The sequence below is a fragment of the Notolepis coatsorum genome, assembly GCF_963971535.1.
Source record: "Notolepis coatsorum genome assembly, chromosome: 3".
In the NCBI taxonomy this organism is placed as follows: domain Eukaryota; kingdom Metazoa; phylum Chordata; class Actinopteri; order Aulopiformes; family Paralepididae; genus Notolepis; species Notolepis coatsorum.
Genome location: NC_140167.1, coordinates 53,066,074 through 53,080,165, shown reverse-complemented (window position 1 = coordinate 53,080,165; position 14,092 = coordinate 53,066,074). Strand labels below are relative to the sequence as shown.

Below are 14,092 nucleotides of genomic sequence, written 5' to 3'. Positions count from 1 at the left end.
TTACAACGACCCGGACCCACCCCGCCAGCTTCTCCCACCCTCTAATACTGCCAATTGTATTAGTGTGAACGGCCAGCCAAGCTGGTGACAACCCCGGAGCTGTGAGCTGGATTCGAACAGGCGACAAATGGCACAATTTCTAAGGAAATACATTCAAGCTCGATTTGCTGGAGTTTATTGAGATGAGACAGAACGCCCTAGAAATATATTGATATTCATCACGGTATAAAATGGAAATGTATGTATGAAAAAATTATCTGTTTCGTGCATGTTGACTGGAGGCAACTCATTGACGATCACTGTGTTATTTAGATATATTGCTATTATATTTGATATGTTTTAAGCACTAGCAAATAAGTCCTATTCTCCATTGGATAAAGCGTTGGCACCGAAGGGCCTTCAGCTGAGGGCACTGTTGGCCCTGAATGAATTTTCCCATGTTAAGTATTAAGGCATTGACGATAACACTACAGTGCAGATAGCCCTGTTACACTGTTGTATTTGAGGGGAAGTCATTGGTGCAAAGGAAGTATACTGAGGGCTTAATAGTTAAAAGTGATTGTACAATTTACAGTCATTGTGACAGATAACAAAAAAAAGAATCTGTAATAGTGTTGTCATAAAAACATAGAAACATACTCACAGACTAAAACGTTAGTAGATCTAACATTACATACGCTATTCTACTGTCCACTTCGCTTGATATTAGAACAATTGTGGGCAATTTTCAAAAACGTCGCGTTGTGATTATGTCAAAGTTGTTACCAACTAAAGTTGTCGTGACTCTGGCAGGAAGTGACGAAATATACGGAAGTTGTTATTTAGCGCGAAATATTGACTATTGACACCAGTAACTATGGATGTGTTACGCAAAATAAAGGCAAACGTTTCTGCTGGCTTCAAGATGCGGGGACTTATGCTTCGACCGTATGTTTATTTATTGTTGTTTTATTGTCATAGACCGATTTACTGCACTGCCTGTTGGCTACCTCAGATAGCATCACACAAATCGTTAGCTAACGTCACTGAGTGAGTCTCGGTCTGTAACGTTAGGCTGTGCTCTGTTTACAGAATCCATGTATAACTTCAACATTTGTTGTCATCTTAACAGCAGTCAGCAAACTAGTAGTATGGGTTTTCATATGGATTTTACTGTCTGTGATCATACCGTTGTATGTGTTACAGTGAAGCCAGCAAGTACCTTTTGGGGGTGCTGGAGTCTGTCAGTCCCATTGAACTGGATGATGTGATTGAGAGGGTCTTGGATGCAGTGGAGAAGCAGCCATGTACGTTAAGTGTCAACAGGTGGTAATAGTATAGGATATTTGATGTCCTGTATAACGTAACACAAGTGACCACAAGTAAAAGTACTAGTACTACAAGAACACTTTTCAGGTCTCTGTTTATGGCTTGTGTTGTGTGGTGTCTGGGATGTCAATATTGTACAGTACTAGAGCCTGTACTACTGTCTTTTATATGATGAAACAAGTGTAAAATGTCACCTGGCTATGCTAATTTATTTTGGTTTAATTATGAAGGACTTGATACAAAGTCCATAATGAGAAAAGAGAAAAAAAACAGAACTGTGAGTGTGAAATGGATTAAATGTACAGTTATTGATTTTTATGTTTGATCAAATATATTAGGTATTTGTATATACAAACATCATTGCATTGTTTGTATTTTGTAATGCTGCTTTGTTTTAGTCAACAAGTAATGTACACGATTGTGATCCCATCTATGGACTGAATGAAGTCACTTGTGTTTAGACATTTAGCCAAATTACTAAAAGCCCTCATCTTTCAACAGTGGCTTCTAATATGATCGAGCTCTCTACTGTGGAGAGTGCTGTGCAGGACTGCAGTCAGTCATGTAACGAGACCATGTAAGTCCTATGTTGTTGTCTCCTGTCAATTGAACCATTGCAACGAAGAACCACATAAGTGTGCTTTGAAATGTTGTGGCCAGCCCATGTTGTTAACATCTATCCATCCTCCCTCATGACTTGAAGTGTGAATGTGATGCATCACCTGAAAGGACTCTATATACTGTCTGTAACTATGAATGTAAGCAGCACTCCAATTTACACACTTTAAATAACATGCTTATATGGATCTTTCTTGCTAGGGTTAGATTAGGCAAGTTTAATGTTTTAGTTTATATTTTGACATGTCAACTAAGGATTTATTTAGTTGGGGGTGGCCCTCGCGTATTCTGTGATGACATAATTACTGTATGATCCATTTTTATAGCAAAACAACTCGTTGTTGGATAGTAGTATTATATCAACCTCAAGTAAACATGGTTTTTGTTTGACTGTTTTCCAGAGATAATGTTTTCAACATCATTGGAGCTTTTGATGTTCCCAGATACATTTACAGTGCAGAGAGGAAGAAGTTTGTACCGTAAGTAAAATTGGGTTTTTCTCTGTGAAAATGACCCAAAATAAGCTTCAAGGCTTCAAGGCCCTCGACCTAGCATACCGTGCAAAGGGAACCGCTCCCGCCTACCTCCGGTCAATGGTCTCTAACTACACACCCTCAAGACCCCTACGCTCTGCATCTTCTGGCCGCCTCAATTTAAATTTAAAACATCTTTTTATACAAATAATTTTTTTTTGCTAAAACTACTTAACTGTTCCTTTCCACTTCTCTAGACTTCTCTTGTAACCAGGGTGGGCAATTAACTTTTCTTCACCCACTGGACAGAGTGTCACCAGACACTAATAAAGAGTACAGTTGTTCACCTGACCAGGGTGTCTCTAGACAAACCTTCCAGCCACATAAACCCCTTTGGATTTGGCTGCTGGTGACAAGTGTTGATTTCCCTCCCTGCTTATAAATGACACGCAGACCTCAAGCTACACCTATCCCCTTTCGTGACTGTGATGCAACCCTTGGTTGAATACGCAGTCACTTATTCCCACGTTACTAGCCATTTTAATGTGCACATCAAGCACTCGTTAAAGACGAGCGGTGGGTCCAAAATATATCCGATATAAATTTCAAAGGTACGCACCGTTGCATTAGGGTTTCACACACACACACTCGGCAGGGTTTGAAAGCTCGATGTTGCTAATAAACATTTTAAATAATTTTTATAAACGAGTAAAAATGGCTGCTTTGTCACGTGTCTGGTGCGCCCAGCAATCACAGCGCTCCTACTGTAAAATGCGGAAGCAGCTATTTTAGCGAAGGCTAGCTCAGTGATTTTTTTACTCGTTTATAAAAATGATTTAAAATGTTTATTAGCAACGCCGAGCTTTCAAACCCCGCTGCGTGTCTGTGTGAAACCCTAATGCAACGGTGCGTACCTTTTGAAATTCATATCTGATATATTTTCGACCCACCGCTCGTCTTTAACGAGTGCTTGATGTGCACATTAACATGGCTAGTAAAGTGATGGATGGATCTAGTATAGTGGGACCAACGTGAGCTAATGTTAGCTACCGTTACAAAATGACCCAGTAAACTATTCACTTTTAGTTTAATACATGATGAGGCATTGTCTAACGGTATCTAGCCGGCTAGCTACTGATAGCTCCTGATATCAACAAATTCTCCAGCAATAGTCTAGTACTAGTGTATGATACCTCCGTTAGCTCACGTTAGCTCACGTTAGCTCACTGTTCAAAACGAAATGTCCCATTCAACTAAATAGTTCACTGAGGCGTTGTCTTAACGTTATCTAGCCGGCTAGCAGTAGCTACAGATGGCTCCTGATATCAATGTCTTATAAGATAGATTCGATGCGTATTCGAGCTCTTGGCTTGCATCGCAGTCACAAACGGGGCTAGCTGAGGGAGTAGGGTATATCTGCAGAGCCGCAGATACCCTGCTGAGGGCATGCTGAATGTGATTTGATCAAAGCAGAGTATACACACAGACAGTGGAGATGGCAAGCATTTTGACTTGTTGCGTGGTGGTGATGTCTCGCAGATAATACAACTACAAGTATAATTATATAATATATATATTTTATAAATTCTTTTTTATATAAAATACCTTTTTTTCCTTTTTTCTTTTTTTTAATCAAAAAAGATCTCTCGGATCGGTGTCGGCCGATATGGCTCAAGACGATCGGTGATTGCCAATCACCGATCGTCTTGAGCCATATCGGCCGACACCGATCCGAGAGATCTTTTTTGATTAAAAAAAAGAAAAAAGGAAAAAAAGGTATTTTATATAAAAAAGAATTTATAAAATATAGATTGGTATCGGTGGCAAAAAACGTGATCGGGGCATCCCTAAGTTGTTCACTACTTTTCTACCCCTGTATCCTCCCCCAGCATCAACATGACTTCCCATCCAGCCCCCAGTCTATGCGGTGGGGCCAGAGACAAGGCGGAGCTCTTCAGAGAACGCTACACTATCCTCCAGCAGGTCTGTTGGCTCTGCTTCCAGAATGTCCTGTATGAGGCTTGAGTTGGCTGTCCCCTGGGGAAAAGGTCCATGTAGTCTTGATTTAAATCACTAAGTGTTCATATGTGTAGACTAGTACAATTCTCTTTACCTCAATGTATGTTTTGACGGCAAAATCGAATATCACTAGAGTTTAGAAGCATCAGAAGCATCACTAGTGGGCATGTTGCGTGCTGTCAGACTGGTCATAATGGTCGTCTTGCCAGAAGAGGCCTTCTGTACCTGATAACCATCTGCACCTGTACTTCTCTTTGTTGTTACTCTGTTTTAATAACACTTTGAGTGCCAGCATGATTTATCGCTTGAATGCCAGTCTTTTTAGACTGATTTTCCGATATTTCATGATTTTCACAGAGCTATTTCTATATTCTATATTATGGCTATGTGTCTAATATGCCCGTCGCTTATCAATGACTTGCTTGCAGTCAACATGTACGATTGTTTTTTCATCCGTACATTTCCGTTTTATACCATTTTGAAAAACGCTGGTTTTTGGACATTTCCAGAAAATAAAAAATATTCTGTGATAAACGCCCTTTAGTGGAATACACAAAACACGTTGTCATTTTTCGGCCCATTTATGAATCGTTTTCAAATAAACGCTAGATTATCGATAGTATTATGTGTACTTATGCACGCTAGAGAAGCGGGCTGAAAAATCTATTATCTATTTCCTGGTCAGCACACGCACACGCACACACACACGCATACACAGATAGGGGACACATTGAGATATATGTGAAAAAAAACTCTGATTACCCCAAGACTGGTAAAATAGATTCCTTACCTCACATCAGATGTTCTGCAAAAAGATTATTCCAATTCCTGATCGCCATTCCAAATATCGATCGCGTTTATTGATCCAATCCTGGGTACTCGAAACACATATTCCACGCTGTTCTGAGGGTCGGCGATGACTGCAATCGGCTCGGGTTACATGCCTGAGAAGTAAAATGAGGATTCCGGATTTTTTACCCCCATACATTTTCATTCAGTCCAATCCAATGCGTGCATTACCATCCGGGAGACGATAGGGGGCGGTATTTTACCTGTTTGAGCTCAGAGCCAGTCCCAATGAGTAACATGAGGCTAGATTGATGAAAAATGAATGGAAATCGCTAATAAAAAAAATAGCGATTAAATAACGAGATTTCTCGTCCTTGGCACTCAACGCATGGCATGAACTAACGAGATTTCTCGTGGCTGGCACTCGAAAGTGTTAAGGAGACAATGACATGTACTTGTCGTGGTGGAGGCTTAGCCGTTATTCACAGAAAGGAACTGGAACTGTCCCCCCTGCCCCTGCCTGTACTGTCCTCATTTGAATGCCTTGCTTTCAAATGTAAACCCCCTCTCCTCATGACAATACTACTGATTTACCGGCCACCTAAACCCAACTCTGTTTTCATCCCAGAGATGCAGGACCTCCTCACTACACTCTGCACAACCTCTGCCAATATCATAATACTTGGAGATCTAAATATTCATGTCGACTTGCCCTCTTGCCACCCTGCAGCTGAGTTTCTGCTACTTCTGGACTGCCTCAACCTCCCACAACACATTGATGTCCCCACACACACAAAGGGCCACACGCTCGACTTGGTCATCACAAACTCCACCCCCATCAACAACCTGCTAGTCTACGATCTGGGGGTATCTGACCACAAGACCATCTCAATGGAGCTATCATTCCAGTTTCCACTCAACAAGCCCAAGCGCCAAATCCGTTTCAGGAACCTCAAAAACATCAACCCGGACACCATGACCCTGGACCTCCAGCTTCTCTCCTCTGTCAACTTCTCATCAGCAACTGAGTCAGTAGACTTCTACAATTAATCCCTGAACAGTCTTCTGGATCTCCATGCCCCTGTCAAATCCAAAACAGTCACCTTCGCATGCTCAGCCCCCTGGTACACCAGCGAGCTGCAGAGTATGAAGACTGCTGGGCGTGTCCTTGAGCGGCAACTCAAGGTATCAGGACTCACTGTACACAAATTGGCCTACCGTGAACACCAGAAGTCCTATTCAAAATCCCTCAGACTGGCACGGTCCCAGTACTACTCCTCCATCATAAATGACAGTCCTGGAAACTCCAAGCAACTATTCTCCACCATCAACCACCTCCTCAAACCCCAAATATCACTTCACTCCGACTCCTCTGAGGAACAGTGTAGCAACTTTTCCACCTTCTTCAGGACCAAAGTTGACACCATCCGCTCCCTCCTCTCTAGCCCCTCTGCCCCTCCAGTCCAAACAGTTGACCCACAGCCGGCGACTACTCAACCTCTCTGCTGCTTTTCAATCATCACACAGCGAGAGGTTGAGGAAATCATCAGGAAAATGAAGCCTTCCACTTGTATCCTGGACCCCTTTCCCTCAGCCCTGGTGAAATACAATATTGTCGCTATGAGCCCTCATCACCAAGGTCATAAACCTCTCTCTCCACGCTGGCCATGTCCCCTCTGCCCTTAAAACTGCAGTCATAAAACCATGAATTAAAAAACCCTCCCTAGACCTGGAAATCTTGGCCAACTACAGACCCATATCCAACCTCCCATTCCTGTTCAAGGTGCTGGAGAAGGTAGTTGCCGCTCAGCTTCAGGACCACCTAAAGTCTAACCAACTTCTCGATAAGTTCGTCAGGTTTCCACTCTGGCCACAGCACCGAAACTGCCCTGGTCAGGGTCACCAACGACCTACTGATGACCACTGATGCTGGCTCTCCTTCCCTCCTCATCCTCCTTGACCTCACAGCAGCTTTCGACACCGTCGATCATGACATCCTCCTCCACCGGCTTCAATCCACCATCAGACTTTCAGACTCTGTCCTTGATTGGTTCAGATCTTACCTCACCGGGAGAACGGAGTATGTCTCCTTGGGAGAGGCAAGGTCTGACACCCATCATGTCACCTGTGGTGTCCCACAAGGATCAGTCCCCACCCTATTCACCCTCTACATGCTCCCCCTTGGCTCCGTCATCAGCCGGCATGGAATATCATTCCACTGCTACGCTGATGACACCCAACTCTATACCTAAAAATAAACCCTACCCCATCCACAGTTCTGCCATCTTCCACTCTGACCACCTGCCTTGAGGAGACCAAGGCGTGGATGAAGCACAACTTCTTACAGTTCTAAAACTGAAGCCATTATTATTGGCACCCCACAGCAGGTTCGCTCATCCACCATCACCACCATCACTTTTTCCGGCCAAAACATCACCCTGTCACCAACAATCACCAACCTAGGGGTAAAAATGGACCCTTACCTGACCTTTGAGGCGCACATAAAACCTCCTCCAGCGCCCAAGGACCAATATCTGCACTATGGGAGATTGGGCTTTTTCCTCTTCCGCTCCCAGTCTGTGGAATGCTCTCCCTGACTACCTGAGTGCACCACAGGCTGTGGATGCTTTCAAGAAAGGCCTCAAAACTCACCTTTTTAGTAGAGCCTTCTGTTGACTTTTTATCAAATTCTTTGCTCCACACATTTTATGTTCTTTTACCAATTTCTTTTATCAGTTTTATTTATTCTATGTTTCTCTGTTATTCTATGTTTAGTCTTGCCTATTTTTAATTCTTTCTTCCTTTATGCATGCTAGTTTTTATGTTCTTTTAACTGTAGCGCTTTGAGATTTTCCCCGCAATTGTAAAGCGCATTACAAATAAAATCTATTATTATTATTATTATTATTATGTACTGTATGCAACTTTTAAAGGCATTGACGATGCACAATGTTGCCTTTGGGAGAGATAGATAAATGGGACAAAATCATTGTGGATTGACATAGTGTGCTTTAAAGATCTAAAGAAACAACACTCATGGTCATAATTGTTGGGGAAATTGTCCAGATGCATTGCCTCAAAATATTGCTGGTGTATTATGGCGTTGAAATGGGTGGGTTATTTATTTATTCATTCATTTATTCATTTATTGTAGCGAACACATAGACACGAGCTCTTCACCCCACCTGCGGTAGGAGCTGTCGTCGACGACGCCAGGAACAAATTTCAGGTAATAAACCCATAACGAATACATATGGCATATGGATTACCCCGAGTTGTTCTCCTAATTAATAATGGTTTTATCGAACGTGAAATGCTTTGTAACCTTGTTTTGAAAGCAAACACCTAAAGGTTATGCTGTCATTGTGTTTGTCTGTCCCAGCTCAAGACAGTTGAAGCGCTACTGGGAAGCTCAGCTAAGCTGGGAGAAGTCATCGTGCTGGGGATGATCACCCAGCTGAAAGAGGTGACTTCGTGATAATAATGACTTTGTCAACCTATATGTTTTCAGAGAAGTTGATGAGTTGAGAGCTGACACAACTTTCATTTGACACTTATGATGAATTGAAAATGGGGGACCCTGATGTAAACAAGACGAAAGTCTTTCTCTGGTCTGCATCCCCTTAACAATTGTATGTATTGAGCTGTACTGTATTGTACCCATTCTGCAATCTGTTAATAAAGTTTTCAATCAATCAATCAATCAACACATAAAATGTGTTCCTTAAAATCCATGAAAAGTTATTTAACCGAAATTCTTAACAAATATGGATTGTGTTGCCTGCCTGTTTAAATAGTCAACATCATTTGTATTGTTTGACTCATTTAAGAATAGAATAGAATAGAATAGAATAGAAATACTTTAATCATCCCGAGGGAAATTTGACACTACAAATCAGTCACAGTAAACATTTAGACATTTTATAGCAAAGTCTTTCTTTTCTTGTAGGGTAAATTCTACTTGGAGGACCCAAGTGGAACAGTACAACTGGACATGTCCAAGGCAATATCCTTTCATATTGATCAATGGTGATAAAAATGAATTAAAGAATGAACAATAATTGCATTTATATAGCGATTTTCTAGACACTCGAAGCACTTTACAGTGTAGGGTGGAAATTGCCTCCTTCACCACTACACAATGGCTGAAAGGCTTAACAGACAAGGAGGAATAACAAAGAGAGTGTTACTGTATGATACAATGACTATGTCATGGCGGTAATAATTAATGTATTCCTTAACCATGATCTCACCAGTTTCACAATGGCTTATACACAGAATCCTGTTTTGTTCTGGCAGAGGGTGAGAAATCTAAGTTTGTTTATTTTCTGATATTACATAGTTGATGTTGTGTTATGTAGTGTGAGTTGAAGCTGCTTCTTCTCTCCTGTAGGCTGGTACGAGGACTCCATTTTCCACGTTAATGCCTTCGGCTTCCCACCAACAGAACCGTCATCGGTTACAAGGTCAGTAGGTTTAGTGAAAAGCTAAGCCAAGTATTGTAACTGTATCATATAGCTTGCAGTCATTGCAGCCATCATTGCTATCTGATATGAGATATTGTGTTAACTAGGATCAAGTTACCATTGAACCATTATGTTACTTTGGTGGAACGTTTTCATTTTTTAACACTCTTAAGTTTCACCCTGAGCATCGGGTCCCCCCAGGGCTGTGTTCTGAGCCCCCTGCTGTACTCACTCTACACACACGATTGTGTGGCCAAGTTCAGCTCCAACTCCATAGTGAAGTTCGCAGACGACACGGTGGTGGTGGGGCTGATCTCGGACAACGACGAGAAGGCCTACCGGGAGGAGGTTGAGGTACTGGAACGCTGGTGCCAGGACAACAGCCTGCTCCTGAACATTGGTAAAACCAAGGAGCTGATTGTGGATTATAGGAGAGGACAGCAGGAGACGCACACACCACTGATGATTAACGGGGCTACCGTGGACAGGGTGAGCAGCTTTAAGTACCTGGGGGTCCACATCTCAGAGGACCTGACATGGTCAACACACATAGACACAGTAGTAAAGAAGGCGAAACAGCGCCTCTACCACCTGAGACAGTTAAGGAAGTTCAGAGTATCGGGGAAGATACTCCAGTCCTTCTACTCAGGAGCTGTAGAGAGCATCCTGACCGGAAACATCACTGCCTGGTATGGAAACAACACAGCACAGGACAAGAAGGCCCTACAGAGAGTGGTGCGCTCAGCCGAGCGTACCACGGGTATTGCACTACCCCCCCTGCAGGTTCTATACAACAAGAGGTGCAAATCCAGAGCCTGCAGGATAATGAAAGACCCTCACCACCCCAATAACAGCCTGTTTCAGCTGCTGAGGTCAGGCAGATGCCTGCGAACCCCAGCTACTAGGACAGAGCGGCTTAGGCTCAGCTTCTTCCCCCAGGCCATCAGAGCCATGAACAATGAACATTGAGTGCTCAGAACATTGAACTATCCACACACAAGCACACATGAACACACACACACACGACACGCTCACACACGAGCAGCCACTTAACACTTTAACATGAGCGGGCACACACTCATGTCGCACACACGCACACTTATGGCCAAAGGAAAGGACACTTTAAATTAGAATAACAGGAACAGTGTATTGCACTACCAAAGCTAACTAGCATGTGCCATATGCTCTGTAAATAACTATGTACAGATACCGAGATGTCACTCCATGTTACCTGTTACCTGTTTACTGCACAATGTTGTTTTTTCATTTTTTGATTCTATTAGATGTTGTACCACTGTATTGCACATCGTTGCGGGCAAGACCACCCGCATTTCATTGTATACCTGTATGCCGTGACAATTAAAACTCTTGACTTGACTTGACTTACATCTGTATGAATAATTTAGCTGACCTGCTGGGATTAATTTACACAACTTTATAAATTTGTTTAATAATATATATATATACATATGTGTAGTGGCCGCTTGTCGCTCCCCAATGAATTGACAAGCGTCACGATGCACCCACTTAGATATTTCCTATACTCTGCAATTAAAGTTGTGGATGTTGATAAAGATGAATGTCCAAGCTGCAGCCGATGTAGTTTGCAGGGTTTTATTGTCCAAAGGAAAGATGTATAATGATGAAGTTGAACAGAACCGTTGTCAATTGTTTGTTATAGAAGCGGTTCCAACAGTGAGAGCAGGTTTGAGAGTAAATCCTCTGCAGGTGCATGCCCTAGGGCGGCTCTGATTAACAGCCTCTTATAATAGAGGTGGTGTGCCCCCTAGTGTTCAAATATAAATACACCATTACCATATAATACAACTTCTAATAATGTTGGTTTTGGCTTCTACAATATTTATGTAACCCACAGGAGACATATACCCTGATAATATAATTTGGTCTGTGCTAAGGGTTGTAATTTTGCCTGTTGATGACCCTCAGAGTGTCAGAGGGTGGTAGAGTGATTACAGATCTCACTGGCAATCAGTGGTTGATTGTTCATCATTACCCATATGGAGGTACATTTGTCTGCAAATTTTAAAAGGGCTCTTATCAAAGCAAAACAATATTGATTTAAAACACATTAAGTACCAACACCCTCCCTCAACTGCTACATCCTAATCTTGATTTTGAATAGTTCAAGATGAATCCAACACAAGCAACACACTAAGGTTGATTTGAATCTTACTTCCCTGCGTTCCCAAGGGCTTATTATGGCAACATCAACTTCTTCGGCGGTCCGTCCAACACGTCCGTGAAGGCTTCCGCCAAGCTGAAGCAGCTGGAGGAGGAGAATGAGGACGCCATGCTGGTGGTCCTCTCTGACGTGTGGCTGGACAGCGTGGAGGTGATGGAGAAGATCCACCTCATGTTCTCAGGTCTTGTATCCATTTAACATTTTCAGACAGACTAGTGAATATTGCTGTGTACATGTAAAACACAATTTATGTATATATATATATATCCTGACTGTTGATATTTGGTTTACTCAAGCACAGATGTGTCGGGCACCTTCTCAAAGGGAAGCTAAACTTGACTTGACAGTACTTGTAGTGGGAAATAAGATTTCGGACGAAAGGTTTTCAGGAATGAACACAGTACTTTATTGGTTACATGCAAAAATACCGGATTTGTTTCTTGCAAGGAAGAACTGGCAAACACTGAGTCATTACATATTGATCTGTAACAACAGACACTGCCAGCCCCTCTACTGTTAGTTAAAAGGCTTCTGTATCATCATCACCACATCTCCCTTTGATTGTGTAAATATTAGTAATTCTACTTAAGCTCTCTTGTCAGACCATCCTGACTTTCTGTCATACTAATGCGTGCGTTTCTAAATGTCCATGTCTACAGCTAAACATGTCATCAGACCTACATAAACACGTAGACTATGTCATTGTTATTTAAACCAGAACATTCATGTATCTTAATTATTCACAAGTACATTTTATAACTATTTATAGTTAGCTCTTCCACCACATACTCTAGTCTGATACGTGTGTATTGTGTTCTAGGCTATGCTGCCATGCCTCCCACCTGTTTCATCCTCTGTGGAAACTTCTCCTCTGCCCCCTATGGAAAAACACAGATCAAATCTCTCAAAGGCAAGGTTTTTAAATCCCGTCTCTAATAATTTCTAATTGATTTCCTTTTTAAATAGTATTTCCTCTCTTAAGTAGTTAATATTTAGAAGTGCAAATAAGGTGATTGAACAGCTGTATTGCTTGTTATTGACGTTCTGTTTCTGTTTATAGAGTCATTGAAAGCTCTTGCTGATGCCATATGTGCATATCCCAACATTCACAACAGGTACTGTTTGAAGGAGTTGTCTTGCCATTCTATTGTACTGTATTGTTATTATGTTCTATTCTATTCTATGTTTCATTACCAGTTGAAGTGCATCATAACATGGTGTTTGACTTCCTGTATCCATGCTAAACTTGCAGTAGTCGCTTTGTGTTCGTACCTGGTCCTGAAGACCCTGGACCCAGCACCATCTTACCAAGGCAAGCATCCAAACACACGATTTGAAGCAAATGTCCTGAATTCTATTAGGTGGCTTGGTCAGTTTGTGGGGTATCCATTTGGAATGGCCTTGATGTAGCAATAAAAACAAGTAATACTATTGAAATGTTTAAAGGCCGGGGCGGTCAGGTGGCGTAGCGGATATTGCGTTCGTCACCAAACGCCGGAGATGCTGGATTCGCCTGTTCGAATCCAGCTCACAGCTCCGGCGTTGTCACCAGCTTGGCTGGCCGTTCACACTAATACAATTGGCTGTATTAGAGGGTGTGAAAGCTGGCGGGGTGGGTCCGGGTCGTTGTAAACAGCGACTCTTACAGTTCGGTCGGGGCGCCTGCTCAGCGCGGATAGGATCTAAGGGGGGTAGTGTGATCCTTCCACACGTTACACCCTCTCAGTGAGAGTCCGCACTGCCAGGTGAAAAGAAGCGGTTGATTGGCTAGACGTGTGTCGGAGGAAGCACGTGATAGCCTCCACTCTCCCAGACCGACTGTGGGGGGTAAGTGCCTAAATGTCTAGGAAGATATATTTTATTTTGTTGTTTTTATTTCGTTTTTGTTATTTTTTGGTTGAAATGTTCGAGATAAATAAAGATCAAATCAAATCAAAATAACATATATATATGTATATGATTGTCCTCCTCAGGCCTCCCCTGGCAGACTACATCACAGAGGAGTTCAGACAGAGAGTTCCCTTCTCCGTGTTCACAACCAACCCATGCAGGTGATGAAACCCATACCGTGGCTTTCATTTAATGCTCCACATGTTCACACCGTCTTTGAACAACAATAGACAATGTCTCACAAATGGAGCTCCTGTTGGGGGCGGGGAAAATCTAAAATAGCAGAACGGTTTCAGGCTAGGGCAGAACAATATATTGTTCTAAAT

At 42.3% G+C, this 14,092-nt stretch overlaps 1 protein-coding gene across 1 annotated transcript in view; it reads left to right on the top strand.

Annotated features, from left to right (window-relative positions):
• The first annotated feature begins 814 nt into the window (after positions 1-814).
• Positions 815-14,092, top strand: part of pole2 (polymerase (DNA directed), epsilon 2) — a 48,538-nt gene continuing 35,260 nt past the window's right edge. The window contains exons 1-15 of the mRNA XM_084311205.1: positions 815-927; positions 1,186-1,286; positions 1,810-1,885; positions 2,328-2,405; positions 4,289-4,382; positions 8,362-8,436; positions 8,590-8,673; positions 9,157-9,213; positions 9,461-9,509; positions 9,601-9,673; positions 11,885-12,057; positions 12,697-12,786; positions 12,937-12,991; positions 13,129-13,188; positions 13,850-13,927. Of these exons, the coding sequence (XP_084167331.1) occupies positions 857-927; positions 1,186-1,286; positions 1,810-1,885; positions 2,328-2,405; positions 4,289-4,382; positions 8,362-8,436; positions 8,590-8,673; positions 9,157-9,213; positions 9,461-9,509; positions 9,601-9,673; positions 11,885-12,057; positions 12,697-12,786; positions 12,937-12,991; positions 13,129-13,188; positions 13,850-13,927 (1,214 nt within the window). The 5' untranslated portion in view covers positions 815-856. The remainder of the gene's footprint in view (positions 928-1,185; positions 1,287-1,809; positions 1,886-2,327; positions 2,406-4,288; positions 4,383-8,361; positions 8,437-8,589; positions 8,674-9,156; positions 9,214-9,460; positions 9,510-9,600; positions 9,674-11,884; positions 12,058-12,696; positions 12,787-12,936; positions 12,992-13,128; positions 13,189-13,849; positions 13,928-14,092) is intronic.